The sequence below is a fragment of the Neomonachus schauinslandi genome, chromosome 7 (genome assembly GCF_002201575.2).
Source record: "Neomonachus schauinslandi chromosome 7, ASM220157v2, whole genome shotgun sequence".
In the NCBI taxonomy this organism is placed as follows: domain Eukaryota; kingdom Metazoa; phylum Chordata; class Mammalia; order Carnivora; family Phocidae; genus Neomonachus; species Neomonachus schauinslandi.
The window spans coordinates 9,189,115-9,205,556 of record NC_058409.1 but is presented as its reverse complement, the minus strand read 5'-3'; the positions used below and the strand labels follow the sequence as shown (position 1 = coordinate 9,205,556).

The 16,442-nt window shown below is 41.7% G+C and overlaps 1 protein-coding gene across 1 annotated transcript; it reads left to right on the top strand.

Moving 5' to 3' along the window:
- The first annotated feature begins 995 nt into the window (after positions 1-995).
- LOC110591311 (transmembrane emp24 domain-containing protein 7) lies at positions 996-12,077 on the top strand. Its single transcript, XM_021702220.2, has 3 exons — positions 996-1,569; positions 6,434-6,679; positions 10,634-12,077. The coding sequence occupies exons 1-3, from the start codon at positions 1,378-1,380 to the stop codon at positions 10,868-10,870; spliced, it is 675 nt and encodes a 224-aa protein (XP_021557895.1). The 5' UTR covers positions 996-1,377; the 3' UTR covers positions 10,871-12,077.
- The last annotated feature ends 4,365 nt before the right edge of the window (positions 12,078-16,442 follow it).

Below are 16,442 nucleotides of genomic sequence, written 5' to 3'. Positions count from 1 at the left end.
ATCTTATCTCCTCAGGGCTCCTTTCCCCATTGCGGAGGCTTTGGGCACCCCAAGACACTGGAGGTCCTGCATCTTCCCCTTACCAACACCCCTCACCCCCACCCTGCCTCTGCACCCACCTCCCTCACTTCCCTGCCTGGCGCCTACCCACCTCGCTCTATTTACCTCTCATAAAGCCCTCTACCACCCTCTGCTGATCATCTTCGAGTCATGAGCCTCACCATGGTCATTTATTTAAAAAACGGAATGATCCCTAATTTGTGTTTATATGCACAAGAAAATGCATAATTTAAGAAATCAACACCTGTTAGTTACTATTAATATTACGTACTACTTTTTTTTAAAAGATTTTATTTATTTGACAGAGAGAGACAGTGAGAGAGGGAACACAAGCAGAGGGAGTGGGAAAGGGAGAAGCAGGCTTCCCGCGGAGCAGGGAGCCCGATGCGGGGCTCGATCCCAGGACCCTGGGATCATGACCTGAGCCGAAGGCAGACGCTCAGTGACTGAGCCACCCAGGCGCCCCTATTACGTACTATTTTTTAAAAGCACTCCAACATAAACCAGGGTGTCATCACTCAACTTTCTGGATCCTCAATTTACTCATCACTAAAACAGGTGTCATAATACCCGACTGTACAGAAGGATCCAAAGACGTGTAATACGCTTAGCGCGGTGCCTGATGATAAGGAGCGCTCAATTGATGTTTGCTTTTATTTAATGAAAGCTTACTTAGTGCTTACAATATGAAAAAGTAAGGTATTTTTTGCAAGTACTGAAGCCTTGTAATAATGCTCTGGGTTAGGTAGTATTATCCTCATTGTACAGAAGCCAACGCTGAAGCAGGGAGGTTGAAGCGGTACCGGCGGGCAGCACACCCCACCTAGACACCAGCGGGACCCACCCTTTTCTCTGGCCCCGCCCCGCCACGTTCACTACGATGGCCCCGCCCCTCGCCTCCGGCCCCGACGGAAACCAAGCCGACGTCTCGCGAGCTTCCACGTACACACTCCAACGCCTCTCCGCCTCTGCCGGGGAGAGCACATCCGGGTTGCTGGAGCAGGTGCCTCAGGCCCCGCCCCCTTTTACCAGGCACTCGCCCCACTTCCGGCCATTTCAGGCCTTTTTCCGCTCGTGCTTTGCCGGCTTTATCTTTGCTCGGTGGGTTGTTCCCGGCGCCTGGTCACGGTCCCTGCGCACCGCTCGCCGGGACCCAGCGGCTCGTCCCTCCTCCCGAATCTCTCCGAGGCTCGGAGCGACTCTGCCGTGCGTCTTCGCGGGCCGCCCGGGCTGAGGCCTGCCGCGCGCGGCGAGTCCGCGCAGACCTGACCCCGCGTCTCCCGGCAGCTCCGTTGAGGCCGCCGCCGTCGCCTCGGGATGCCGGGGCTGGGGTCCGCGCAGCGCTGGGCGGCCGCCGCGGGCCGTTGGGGCTGCAGGCTGCTCGCGCTGCTGCTGCTGGTGCCGGGGCCCAGCAGCGCCTCCGAGATCACCTTCGAGCTGCCGGACAATGCCAAGCAGTGTTTCTACGAGGACATCACGCAGGGCACCAAGTGCACCCTCGAGTTCCAGGTACTCGGTGCTCTGCAAGTCCAGGGGCCCCAAGTTCCGGGGCCGGGGCTGCAGCCTGCTTGCGGACTCCCTCCTGCCGAGGTTTTTCCATTCTTTGGCTGAGGAATCACCTCTAGGTAGCCGAAGCGGGGCATTTGCCTTTCCTGTTCTAAGCCTGGGGCGAGAGCCATTTTAGACCAGATAGGAAGATGAGTGAATCCCAGAAATGCTTCCTGTGGCTGTGACTTTTCCTTCATGCTCTAATGCCCTTCGTTTTAACGCTTATTGAACTTTCCTCCTTAAAAGACTATCCTTTAGAAAAAAAAAAAGTTCTTCCTCTGCTGTGGTGCTCAGTGTCCGGTCCCCTACTCTCCCTGACCCCCACCTCCACTTTAATCAGATTTGAAGTACTGCCAGTATCTCATTCCACTGCTTTTCAGTTTTTCCATTGATGTTCCTAGGACTTTTGGTGAATTCTGTCCCCTGTCCTAGGAAGAGCTCCATTGGAGGCTGGATGAGCACCTGCCAAAGGTGTAGTGTAGAACACTTCGTTCTGCAAAGGGCTGTGATCAGTGAGAGGCCCCTTTTCGTCTTTGGGATTTTATAGAAAACAAACTTTATTTCACAGAATGTGGTTTTTTAAGTTTGTTACAACAGTCTTCATTTCTGTTTTTCTTGGTAGACTGACTTAACATATTTGAGCAGGTGTTGAGTGGTAGGTGCTGGTGGTTACAGAAGTGGTCCAAATAGATTGGGTCACTGCCGTCATTCTTGATTCCCTACTCATCCTTCCCTTGTCTTAGTACCTGCTCATTCATCAAGACTGTGCTTTAAGGGCGCCTGGGTGGCTCAGTCTGTGAAGCATCTGCTTTCGGCTCAGGTCATGATCCCAGGGTCCTGGGATCGAGTCCCGCATCGGGCTTCCTGCTCAGCAGGGAGCCTGCTTCTCCCTCTGCCTCTGCCTCTCTCTCTCTCTCCCTGTCTCTCATGAATAAATAAATAAAATCTTTAAAAAGAAAAAAAAAAGACTGTGCTTTAAGAGCCGAAAATAGATAAAATGGTCTGATCTTTGGGACCGATGAGGGCTTCCTTTAGGAAGTGATTTTAAGCTCAACTCTAAAGGATTGGTTGTAAATACTTTGGTAAGGAGGGTGAGGGAAGACTGACTTTTGCAAGAGTGACTGGGTACTTGAGGACCATCGAGAGATCCAGGATAGTTGGGAATAAGGAGCTGGAGGAAGGGAGGTCAGAGGCCAGACCATGTGCCTTGCTGGCCTAGTTAAGGAGTTTAGTTTTTCCTAAGAGATGGGAAAGCCCTCAGAGGGTTGTAAGCCGTGCAGTGCTGTGATCCAAGTATTTTTGGTAGCTGTGTAGATATTCACTTGTGGAGGTAGAGAAAGTATTAGAGTGTTGGAGAGTGGCTGTGGAAGACAGCCTATTCGAGTGGTCCAGGCTTCTAGGGTGGGAGCTGTGGGGAAGGAGAAAAGTGAAGGGATTGGAGAGAAGTTAGGTGAAATCAACAGGACTTGGTGATGATTTGGCTTCTGTGAGTGAAGGGAGGGAGGCTAAGGATCACCCTTGGGTTTTGTTGAACTTCATGGATTAGAGCCAGGGGATAGAAAACAAGATAGCAGGAATTGTAGTATAAAAGTGTGAGTGTATTTCAGGTGTCAGCGTCAGACAGTGTGCTTGGTGCTGAGAATACTACCACTACTATTCTGGGCTAAAAAAAAATTAGCATCTGTTATGTAGCAGACAGTATGCCAAGTATTTCAGGTATGTTACTTAATTCTCAGGACAACTCCATAGGAAATAGATACAGTTCTTACTTCTTTTTTACTTACGAAGCTGAGGCTTTGAAAGCTTTAAACCCAGGGTCACAAAACTTAGCCAGTAGCAGAATCAGTATGCAGTCCCAGGTTAAATTCTTAACTCCTTTATTATATACAGCACCTCCCAAAGATCAGTAAGACTGACCTTGACCTCTGGGAGCTTCCATGGACACATTACAGTCATACAGTATTAAATGCAACAGTGAAAGTGCACGCTTGGTACAGTGCTGGCCAGAGGCGGAGGGGTCATCAGGGAAAGGTGGCAGAGGGGTGATGTTTGAGTTGTGTCTAGGAGAAACAGGAGTTACTCTACAAGATGGCAGAGGGGAAAGGACATCCAAGGCAGGTAGTTTGTGAGACTCAATTCCTGAAATCAGCTTGAGCCCACACAAATACAGTGAGTAATAGTGTTGCATTGTAACTGTGGTCCAAGGGCTTCAGGGGTGGTTCTTACCAGTTTGTCAGCACTGTTTATTGGTAATAGTGAGATTGATGATGAAACAGTCTTAGTGAAACTGCCCCCCGAAAAGACCGTGCTGTTGAGACTAGTTCCATGGTAGGAATATGTCGATGTGACCAGCAAAATAGAAAAAACCCAGCCAGTCCTTGATTTTGGGCTCCCTGGTTCCAAGGTGTTCCTTGCACACTTGGGTGGTTCCTAATCCAAGAGTCTGTGTCTGGCTCCGGTCCTCAGAGAGGGAGGACAAAGGACCACACCTAACCTTCCAACCTCTTTCTGTGAGACAGCTTTTGACTCTGGTAGTTTATATTCTTTTCCTGTAATAAGCTGTAAATTGGTAAGCATTGTCATTGTGGGTCCTGATTCTTTAGCAGACAGGACCTGTTTAACCTGCCGCTGTTCCTGCGGGTGTAGAACAAAGACTTGTTCACTCTGCTATTTTTGGAACACAGAGTCAGGAAGGGTATAAAAGAGGTGCCGAGGCTACCTTGAAGGAGGTGCAGAGGAGTGGTGTGGCATTGTTAACAGGTTTGGATTTTTCTGGAGGCCACAGGAATTGAGAAAAGGTTTTAAGCAAATAGGGAGGTGGGGAGATTGCCCCCCCAGACATGTGGGGCGGGTGTTACTGGCATCTGGAGGATGGAAACCAGAGAGGCTGCCCAACTCCCGCAAAGAATTATCCAGCCCTAAGGGAGCTGAGGTGGAGAACAAACCCCTGGGTTAGAGGGAGGAGAGATCGGGTTGTGGAAGACCTTTTAGGAAGTTGTGGCTTTAGTCTTGTCTAGGCTGTGGATTAGGAATGGAAGAGATAGGATGAATTTGAGAGAGGCAGTAACGTCAGGAGATTTCTGTGAGAACTGGACGAGTAGGGACACTTAGTTTGGGATGATTCCCAGTTTCTAATTTCCATGACCAGGCAGATTGTGAAGGGGTACTTTTTATCTGAAATAAGATCATTTGTTTTAAAGTTTGATGGAGGAAAAGTGGCATGGTGATCAAGTCTGGTCCTCTTCCGTTTGTGAACACATTTGACGATTCAAAGTACAGCGGCCACACATGAACGCTTGGGTATATAAAAATGAAGTCATGATTTTCACCTGGAGGAAAGGTGGTCGACATTTGGAGAAGTGGTAAATGCCCAATTGTTAAGACACCTTTTATGTCGAAACATTATATCCCTATGTTAATATTTGCATATTTTTGCAGTTCCCTAAGTACATAATTATACTTCATTTAATTATCACAGTGATCTTGTAGTTAGTTCAGTTATCCATCCTGTCTCCTAAGTGACAAAAGGTCACATTAGCAGCCAGTCCTTCTTTGAAGTGCAAAGTTTAATCTCTGTCCTACAGACCTAGAATGTCAATATTACGCTAACCAAGAGGGTTCAAGCCTGAAAGTACAGGCTTGTGCCCCTGCTGCCCCCATCTCAGCCCTCATACCCATGTCTCTCACATCATTCCCAACTTTGCAACCAGCGCCCCTTCTTTCCTATGTCCCTCCCTCTCTCTTCCTGCTTAATTCTTGCTCCTATAAGGAGGCTTTTCTCCTCCCTAATCCTTTTCTGACTATGCCTGTCCCATTACCTCAGGAAAAATCTCCCTCCCTTCTCTGCAACCCCAGTGGCCTATAAACTGTAACTGATTAAACATAAGCCCTTCAAAACAGCTCCGGAATCCTCTTCAGAACATTTCATTTACCCCTGGCTTTCCTTTCACATGTGATTGCCCTATAATACAAGCTTTCCAGATAAGTGGAAGATTTGTTTGCTTTTGTTTTGTTCTTTTTTGTTTTTGTTTTAATCACAAGTGTACAAACAATATAGTTTAGTCCTTAATGTTTCTCTGGGGAACAAGTTTGTAAAATAATGATAAACTCTTCGAATAGCCCACAAGCCTATTCAGTTCATAATGTAGTGCAAAACAAAATGTGTATCAAATTCCATATAACTGACCTATAGAAGCACTTACGAAACAAACCTGTTCGTAATTTGGCAGTGAAATGAGTTGAAGTTCTATAATAGAAACATGCTTGGGTGGCATGCCAAGGACCGATCTACGTTCCTACTTCACCACACTATCCGTGTGTGTGCTTAGATGGTGCAGAGAGGAAACCAGGGGAGAAAATTTGGGGAGGGAAGATATTACATGGCAGTGAGCTTAAGGGTCAAGAGTCTGACTTTGGAGTTCAGGTTCTGCCTCTGCCTTTTGCTAGATGAGCAATCTTGGGTAGGTTGCTTATCTTAACTCCGTTTCTCAGCTTGTCAGATGGGAGGGTGAAAACCCTCTCTTGTAGGGTCCTTGGGAGAATCAAATGATGTAAGAGCCCTCCCTTAACTTGAACAGTCATCTGGCTGGTTAGCTAGTTCCCTCTCTGCTGTCACAAGGAAATTTGTTCCGTTTCTATAAAGCTTGAACTGACATCTGCCTCCCAAATTCCATCCATTGCTAGAAAGAAAAAAATGTAAAATTGCCTGTGATAGGGAAAGTCCTTTGTCGATAGCCTTATTGTCATTTTAACAGGAAATCTGATTGCTTTCTCAGACTTGTTAGTTGCAGTGATATCTTCCTTTTTCCTCTCTCTCTCTCCATAGGTGATTACTGGCGGTCACTATGATGTAGACTGTCGGTTAGAAGATCCCGATGGTAATGTGTTATACAAAGAGATGAAGAAACAGTATGATAGCTTTACCTTCACAGCCTCCAAAAATGGGACATACAAATTTTGTTTCAGCAATGAATTTTCTACTTTCACACACAAAACCGTCTATTTTGATTTTCAAGTTGGAGAGGACCCACCTTTGTTTCCTAGCGAGAACCGAGTCAGTGCTCTTACCCAGGTAAATAAAATGTCAGCAATATAGTGGTGTGTTTAAAGAGGGGTGGAGCATAAATTAATATGCCTTAACTTATTGACAAATACAGAATTTTGAGACTTTTACACAGTCTTTAAGATCTGTCTTAATTCTTACAATAGATTAAGCATTTCACAGAGAACTTTGGACGTTTTTGGTGAAAACCACTGTTGAAGGATTTTATGAACTTTTAAGTGTAAAGAAAATAAGCCTTGAAATAGGAGGGTCACTTCAGTGGGAAAGGACATTTAGGAAGACTGGACATGCTCCCGCATTTTGAAGTCATGGAGGGATGCGACTTCATAACCTGGCAGGTTGCTGTAACTGGAAACAAAATGATGCCTTAATTGATACGTAAATATGCCACAGGGTAGTGTTATACCAGGATTTAGTGTCCATTCATGCTGCTGTTAGAATAATGTTTGCTGTAACGTAAAGTAAAATATTAAAGATTAGTGGTAAGTCATCTAACAGAAAATAGTTAAAGGGCACCTGGGTGGTTCAGTTGGTTAAGCAGTTGACTCTTGATTTTGGCTCAGGTCCTGATCTTAGGGCCCTGGGATTGAGCCCCAAGTTGGGCTCCCGGCTCTGTGCTTGGCGGGGAGTCTGCTTGAATAATCTCTCTCCCTCTGCCCAGCCATCTCTAAAATAAATAAATCAATCTTTAAAAAAAAATAGAGGAAAGGTAAAGATAGATTGGATTTTATTTAGAAGAAGGCCTTAAAGAGAGAAAGATAAGGAAAGAAATTTAAAGTCGATGGACAGATGCTGCTCAGGTGATAAGAAGGCTCTTTAATTTCTAGTTTAAATATAGTTGGAGCTTAGATTGTATCTAAAAGATTCTCAATTACATATCCAGAGGAATTATTTACCACCTGCTTGTTAGGGCCTTAAACTGGTATTTCATTCTTCCCAGGTTCTAGTTAGTCTGTTGGCCAAAGTCATGTGGTGATAGAGGCAGTTTTGAATAATGTGTAAGAACCTTAATTCCTAAACCTCCTGTATTAACAGGATGTATTCATGCTCATACTTTTAGAAATGTTCTCTTGTATTTTAGCTTCCTGTATGAGTGGCACTTTGCTTTGTAAAAAGATTTTTCTTTGGGGCCTTTGTTTATAACTTAAGCTTCATGAATTTTAATTTGAATAAGAGGGAGCTTGCCCTAAAAACCTTAATAGGTAAATATAAGGAATGCATGGTAATAAAGCAGTCAGTATCCATTAATCTCCTTTATTCATCTCACATTTTTTATCTTAGTCTTATTTTTCTCCTTTCAAAAGCTAGTAAGTCCCTCATACGGTAGTGATACTTACAAAGCAGCTGTTCACACCTTGGAATAGAAGAAAATTACCAGCTGATAAATGCAGAAAAATTATAGAGTTGTTGTAAATCACCATTTTTCACCTATTAATAAGACGATGGATCTGGAGTAGATCGTGATTACCGGTCACTGCTAAAACCACTCCGTGAAAGGCTGAAGGGGAGGTTTATAGTGACTGGATCACAGTGATACCACCTAAACCTAATGACCATTTCCAGATGGAGAGATGACTAGGCATTGTGTGTCTTCTGGGTGTCTTCACATTAATGAAGTACACAACATTGCTGGGGAGGTGTTCCCACCCAGAACATTCCATCTGAGTCCCTTCAAGTCTCTTGCTCCAACTACCAGTTCATAAGAAAAACAGGATGGAGGAACACCATGGGGATATGGTCAGCAAAACCCAGGAAGTTGGAAATGCTGCAGGACAGAGGACCCATTTCTTCAACAGATGGGAAGGGAAAGAAGCAGAAAGAGAACCTAAAGATTCAAGAAGACTTACAAGACACATCAGCCAAATGATTGTGTCGGAGCTGTTTGGATTCCGATTTGGAAACAACTTTTTAAAGATGTTTGGGGAAATTTGAACATTAACTTTCTATTGAAAAATTTTAAAAACTGTTTTTGATTATTTGATGTGTGATAATGCTCCCGGGGTTACACTTTTCAGCGTTGCTTTTCAGAAATGAGTATAAAGTGTAAGAGTACCGCTGAGATGATAACACACAAGGGATTTGCCTTCAATTAATTGGAGCGGGGAGGAAAATAGGTGAGGAATATGTGTTGGTGAAACAAGATTAGCCATGCGCTTGTTACTGACATGAGGGTTTGTTGTACTGTGCTCTTTTGAATATGAACTTGAATACGAACATTTCCGCTTAGCGTTTCCCTTTTTTCCCTACTTTTTCTGTCTCAAAAATTATATGAATCCATGCAATTAGTCCCTTGATTTCTGTGATTTTCTTTCATCCAGCACTTCTTAACCCTCACTCCAGGTTGGGCTTAGGGGAATCCTTAACCATTCTGAATTTGTGTCAGATCCTTGCTTTTATGCATACGTCCAGGGTTAGTACCACTCACGACTCTGAGAATGCATGGAAAGTAGAGATCGGCTGAAAGCACCTCTGTAGCCCCCTCCCACAAATTAGAAGTCATTCATTTTAGCACAGCTCTACTAATATTTGATTCCTAAGGGCCTAAACAAAACAAGAACAGCAAAAACGTTCGAGTATCCTAATAGGTACATGGAATTTGTGGACCACATAATTACTCGCACTTTTTAGAAGCATTTTAATGGACTGTTTTTATAAATGATTTCTTTCATACTTTGACAGAACTTTATTAAATGTTTGAATTCTTTTCTAGTGTCTATATTCCTTCACTAAAATTAAGGCAGGAAAAAAATATTCCCAGAATCTTTTGAGAGATTCTTTGGATTTATTAGTAAAAGGAAGAAGCTGTAAAAGTTATAAATACTTTAGGAGATGTGAGTCCAAATAACTTTGTGACATACAGGTATTATAGTGACTGAGTTAGCTTAACGATGTTGGGGTCCAAAAGGAGAGAGAGGAGCAAAAAGGAACGTGGGAAGGTTGCTAAGATAAACATCACTTACTGGAGAATTTTCCAGAATACAGGAAAATAGTGATGTTCACCACCTTCCTCCCCTGCTTCCCACACTCAGTGGTCCTTGTCACTGTCCTGTGTCATAGAAATATTTTTCTTTTGTGTGGCTGTGCACAATATATGTTCCTTCCTTAGTGATGAGGGGAAAAAACCCTCAGATCATTTTTAAAATTATTAATATATGGTTTGTGATGTAGAATAAGTATAATTTAATAATAAAGTATTTCATCACTAGGATTAAGTTTTCAGCAGTAGAAAACCACTACACTGTGATGTGTAAGAAAAAAGGTTTAGACATTTAACCCTTCTCAAAGCAGATCATGTGATGAATGTGTAGAAAGGTAAAGTGCCATCAGATGAAGACTCACAGACTGATGCACGGTGCAACTGAAACTTCTTCCTGTTGAGAACAGTTGTATTGGCTCAGTTGACTGGCAGGAGGGAGGAGACATAGACATGTTTAGCAAATTGGTAAATTAAAAAACAAAGACATTGATGCTCTGACCTATCACTCTCAGACTCCTCTGCTTTTAAAATAGTTAATAACTTCGACTAAATGTCTTTTTGTGTCCTACTTAGTTTATTTTTGCATATATCTGGGCTTTGATTTGTATTCTTCTTATTCATCGAATTTACCAACCTGCCATTCTTATCTTCCTAATTCTTCTTCATGCAAGAATCTGAACTTGAAATTCTGTAACCGCCAACTGTGACCGATCAGTGTTTCTGCTACTGTTGGCTCGGCGTTCCATCTGGTCCCTTACAGGTGCCACAGCTGTGACTTTCCGAGGTGGGGCAAGCCGCTGCCTCGCCGAGTCTCTGGCCTTACCGGTCGTCCTGGTGGGGATGGCTGGGAGGACAGCATTGCTGGCACCACGGGCCTACCTGCGTGAGCAAGCGAGTGCCACTTTAGTAGTGGGCTGATCAAATGAGGAATGGAGATCAAATGGAAAGATGAATTACCCATACTAACTGGAAATCTTTCTCTTTAGATGGAATCTGCCTGTGTCTCCATTCATGAAGCTCTAAAGTCGGTCATCGACTATCAGACTCATTTCCGTTTGAGAGAAGCTCAAGGCCGAAGCCGAGCGGAAGACCTAAATACCAGAGTGGCCTACTGGTCCGTAGGGGAAGCCCTCATTCTCCTGGTGGTCAGCATAGGGCAGGTATTTCTCCTGAAAAGCTTTTTCTCAGATAAGAGAACCACCACAACTCGAGTCGGATCCTAACTACGTTTTGAGAATTGACGCACCATCGCCACCATGATATTGCTGTCCTCTGATTAGTTTTAGGTACCGAAGAACTTAATGTTGGCAACATTTTTAAACCTTACTCATACGCTTGGTGGGGGGGATGTACAGTGCATATCCCCAAGCTGTGGAAAGGACACCTTTTTTTATTTGTAAAGGTAGAAAAACTTCGGAACTTACTTTGGGCTCCCCATGTTCAATAGTCAGCACCAATGATCTTTTCTCGGTTGTTTCTATCTACTCTTCTCACACTAAACTGGTATTTTGATTTCTTTTAGCCATTTAAAAGTACTTTTCTTATAGGTAGTGGATATTTTAAAAACCTTCAATTTAATATCTGTGTGTTGTGGAGGAAGAAAATTGCCTTTTAATTGTTTATAGTGCAGTTTTGTTTTTCAGAAAACCAAAAGTGATTAACTGTAGCCCAGGCCCTATTCTGCACTGTTTAATTTGGGGGTGGGGGGGAAGCCACCATGGAAACGTTAGTTAACATTGATATAACTTTAAATCGATGCATCATGGTAAAATTTATTTCTTGCTAGCTTGGAAAATGTCAGATTTTTGGTTTTTTGTGTGTTTATTCTGTGATTTATAAGCAGGTACATTCTTTTTTTCATGAAGACATGCTTACCACAGAGAAAAATAGTATGTTTCGATAGCATAACAGTTTATACAAGCCTTAAAAATCAGACTGTTAAAACAGGTAGAGTAATTACAGAACAACTTAAGATTCTATAGTGGGAGGCAAATGAAATGAGAAAAGTTTTAGCGAGTTATCCGCACATAACTACATTTTCAGTGCTTTTACAAAGAAAAAAGGTGGTCTGTTTTATTTTAACATTTTGATTGGCTGGTTCGTGCCCTAATGTGGCTTCAGTGTCTGAGTCATTCCCGGCTTAAATTAACAGTTGTAATATTCGTATTGTAAAAGTGCCATATATTTTATCCTGATGGGTGTGATACACTGAGAAGTTAGTTGCTTTGGTTTTTTCTTTCTGTCTTTCTTTTTTGTTTTGGTTTGGTTTGGTTTTTGGTTTTTGGTTTTTGTCTTGCACATGTAATTTGTACAATCTCTGGTCAGCCACCCGAAGACGATTTGAAACTTTAGACTGCCGTGTGTTTCTCATTTGATCATCTTCATCGATTGTACTGCATTTAATCACTATTAAACAGTGCGTATTCTGTACACTATAGGGTTTAGACTGTGTTTGTATTTTATAACTTGTGTAGACTGAGCTGATCGATTTATCAGATTTGTTCAGGTATTCCAGAAGAGAATACAAGACAAATACGAAACTCTATAGGTGTTTAAAGCTTTTCTGCTGTTAAAAAAAAAAAAAAAGGCAACTGCTTTTTGCCCTGCCTCCCTCCCCCACCCAAGAGTGATGAGTGTTGAGCAAGACTGTCCTATTGTAGAGATTCTGGTAAGTGGCACATAGCTAGAATAGAATAGCAGTTCGAGTCACTTATCACTGTGGACTAGAAGTTAACTCTTAATGCTAAGCTGTCTTTAACTGTCTTCAAAGAGCATATACATTTCTGCGTGTAAGAGCAGGACAAATTCATAGTTGTCATGCTTGCTAATTTCAGTTGCCACAGTGTAGCAAGGGACGAACCATTTTCAATCCTTGAATTCTAAAAATTTCCAAGACCAAATAGCAACTCCTTAAACTGTGTATCAGGAACTGGAAGTCTCAGATTTTGCAGATTTACCTATTTGGGTTCTTGCAGTGGAGTTGCCCTGCAGCTTTCTAAGTGTCCCTCTAGATTTAGATTTGCACATTTTCAGCACTAGCGTTAATGTGATTGATAAGCACGGGCGTGCGTCCCGTGTCCTCCTCTCTGGCTACCGGTCTGCTCTGTTGACTTCGGACACTTGACACCATAATGAGGCAGAGTCAGGTATCATCAGTGCACGGAGTTTAGCATAGGTAATGTAGTCCTCTGATCTGTGCCTATCAAAACTTCATGATACTAGACTATTACTACAAATAACTTTTGATGAAACTATTGAGATCGGTTACAATTTCTGAAATCACCACTGTTACCCGCTGTAGAGAATAGTACAGGCTTGGTCTAGTCTGTATGCAACTGGTTCAAGTTTGATGGCTGTCTATACTCCACCGGGTATGTGTATGTAAATTAGAAAATACATCTCTATCCAGACCTAAATGTTAAGACCTTTTTTCTCTCTTCCTCCTACTATATAATTTGTAGCTCATCTTTTTTCTTTAATCCTTTCATAACTTGTTGGAACAGTTTGAATTTCCCAAATATTTATGTTTAGACAGATGGCTCAGAATATATATTTAACATCACTAGCTGTATATATTTTTAAAGTAAAATAAATAATGGAAAGGGACTTGATACACAAGTTTATTACTAAAATTTCAACTGTATGAAGATCCATTTAAAGATATTACTTTGCTAATAATCTAAACATTCTTTTTTCTATTAAAGAAACAAATGGTTTGTGGTTCACAGCTTTCATCCTGACTGATATGATAATCAACTTTGAAAATACAGTGAACTGAAAAGCAATTTTATTCTTTGAAAGATTTCATTTAAATCTCTGTACATCCACTTTTGCTTCAGTTTGTAAATGTGTAACATTTATAGTTAAATAGGACAAAGCAGAGCCTATGACTATTGTTTTAAAAAATTAAACAAGTTAATATATAAATAATTCAAAGGGGGTTTTCATTTACTTTTGAAAAGAAAAATTTCTCTAAACACATGTTGGTTCTCCAGGATTGCACCAATCAATTCTTGTAGAATAAAAAAAAAATCTTTCAACAAACTGACTTCATTTGTTTCTGTCAGGATTTGTCTTTTTAAAGCTCCTTACAGACTTGCAGCTTGGGGTACAGTTTGTAGCGAGAGAGTGATTTTTTTTTTTTTTTTTTTTTTTTTAAGTAGGCTCCACACCCAGCGTGGAGCCCAACTCAGGGCTCAATCTCACAACCCTGAGATCATGACCTCAGCCGAAATCAAGAGACAGACACTCAACCAACTGAGCCACCCAGGTGCCCTGGGAGAGAGTGATTTTTATTTGGTATTTCATTTAAACATCTCAGGGGCTGGCCAAGAAAGATAAAGAAGAGGAATATCACCTCTAAACTACCTCCTTTTTAACCTTTGTGCATTTCTTACTGCAAGTTTAGGTGAAAAGGAGTTAAGCCCTCAGTTCCCTAAAAAGCTCTTCGTTTTTGTGGGTTTTTTTTTTTTTTTAAGTAAATTAACATTAGGTTGTTCAATACCAAGTTTCCTCGGGTTTTTTCCTTTCCCTTCATAATGCAGTCATAGGGGACATCCTGGTTCCTGGGCAAAATTCAACAAAAGTAGCAGAGAAGGAACAGCAAACATAGGTTAATATTTATTGAATGCTTACCCTGTGCCGGGTGCTATGCTAAGTATTTTATTTGTGTCGACATGTTTCATCTTTGCGATAATCCCGTGAACTAAGGATATTCTTCCCATTTCACAGATGAGGAGACAGAGGCGTAGGAACCTTCCTATATCTCAGTCGTGAGCAGCGGCGGTGTGACCCGTGGCAGTCTGGCTCCAGAGCCCTCTCCAGCCACTGTGCAGCACCGCCTTACACACACCAATTAAGGGTAGATCTCGGAAGGCTTAGCTGTCTTGATTTCGGTACAGCTCAACGGCACTTCAGGGCTTTTTGGCTTTGGAGCCACAGCCAAGTTCAAATTATGGTTGTGTGACCTCACACAAAGGATTTTATGAATTCTCTGTATTTCTGTTTCTTCATCTACTGCTAAGGTAATACCTACTATAATGAGAGGTATTTATGAAACACTTATAGTTAAATAGGACAAAGCAGAGCCTATGACTATTGTTTTAAAAAATTAAACAAGTTAATATATAAATAATTCAAAGGGGGTTTTCATTTACTTTTGAAAAGAAAAATTTCTCTAAACACATGTTGGTTCTCCAGGATTGCACCAATCAATTCTTGTAGAATAAAAAAAAAATCTTTCAACAAACTGACTTCATTTGTTTCTGTCAGGATTTGTCTTTTTAAAGCTCCTTACAGACTTGTAGCTTGGGGTACAGTTTGTAGCGAGAGAGTGATTTTTTTTTTTTTTTTTTTAAGTAGGCTCCACACCCAGCGTGGAGCCCAACTCAGGGCTCAATCATAGATAAGCACTTCATAAATAGCTCTGTTTTTCTCATTGGTCCAGTTCTAGTCTCTTGATCTTTAGGTTCTGAAGTTCTTACTGTAGCCTCTATTCGTATGGCTCTTAAATAATATGTAACACAAATGTGAAAGCGTTTATCTATTGTGTACTTAATAGTCTGCTAGACGTTTCAAAAATGAATAAGATAGTCTGACCCCCAGGAACCTAACTTAGTTGAGGGAGACAGGATAGCTCTATGAGCAACTAATGTTACGTAAGTAGTGAAGCGAAATCGACTTGGAGAGTCTCAAGACATTCTAGGATGCTAGAAGTAAAGAGACTACAGGATCTAAAGACTTACTCCCCAAGGAGTTTCACTCTGTCTTCCCACAGGGGAAGCCCATGGTCGTCTAACTAGGCCAGTGATTAAGTGGATTAATCTCTAATTCAGGGATATGGGCTTTTAGCCAGTCTCCGTTGCTACATATTGAAAAAACATGTTCTTTAACTTTGTTAATAATAAAAGTGATGTTTGATCTAACTTCTCTGTCATGGTTGTTTCCAGATCTGGGAGGAAATACAAGGATGGTATCACCAAATGCACTGTTTTTCAGTCCACATTGCCCCATTTTATCCATAAGATACTAGAAGTGATCATATTACTGGCTGGAATCAAGATAGACTAGAAGTAACAATGGCCTGGCACAGTCTCTTTTAGCACTGGTAACTATTAGTGATTACTACTCCTTTAAACAGAAAAGGCAACACAAGAATTTGAGAATGAATGGCTCAATGAGTAAAACCCACTCAATCCCAGCATCCACTTGGATGTATTTAGGTTACTTTTATAGATACATGTCTATATTTTAAAGAATTGGTATTATATTGCCTGAATAAGATTTTCAACTTAAAATTGTGAATTCTGACATAATACAGAAATTATTAAATATGTATAATTTAGGGAGAAGTAATGTAAAGCATACATTCGTGTAACCAGTGCTCAGGTTAAATGCGGCATTCCCTGCACCGTAGTAAGCTTCTGTGTATCCTTAACTGATCACATCATTGACCTTCCCTAGACATAACCAGTGTTCTGATGGTAATGAAAATAATTTTCTTATTTTTCTTTATAGTCTTATCAGTTTTGTGTAATAGTTCTTCTCAAGCCACTCTTTAATTTCCAAACCATCACAAACTGATACTTGTGTAAATACAAAATCACGTGCTTCAGTATTTTGGCACCATCAAATTACTATCAGCCTTTGTAACTGCTTGCTTTCTAGGCATGCTTACGTTCTCTTTTTGTGCTTATCTCTTCTTCAACCAGTAACAGTTGGGTGTGGCCTTGTGGACCACACTGTGAATAGCACTGATGATAGTTTTGTTTTTTTTTAAGATTTTATTCGTTTGAG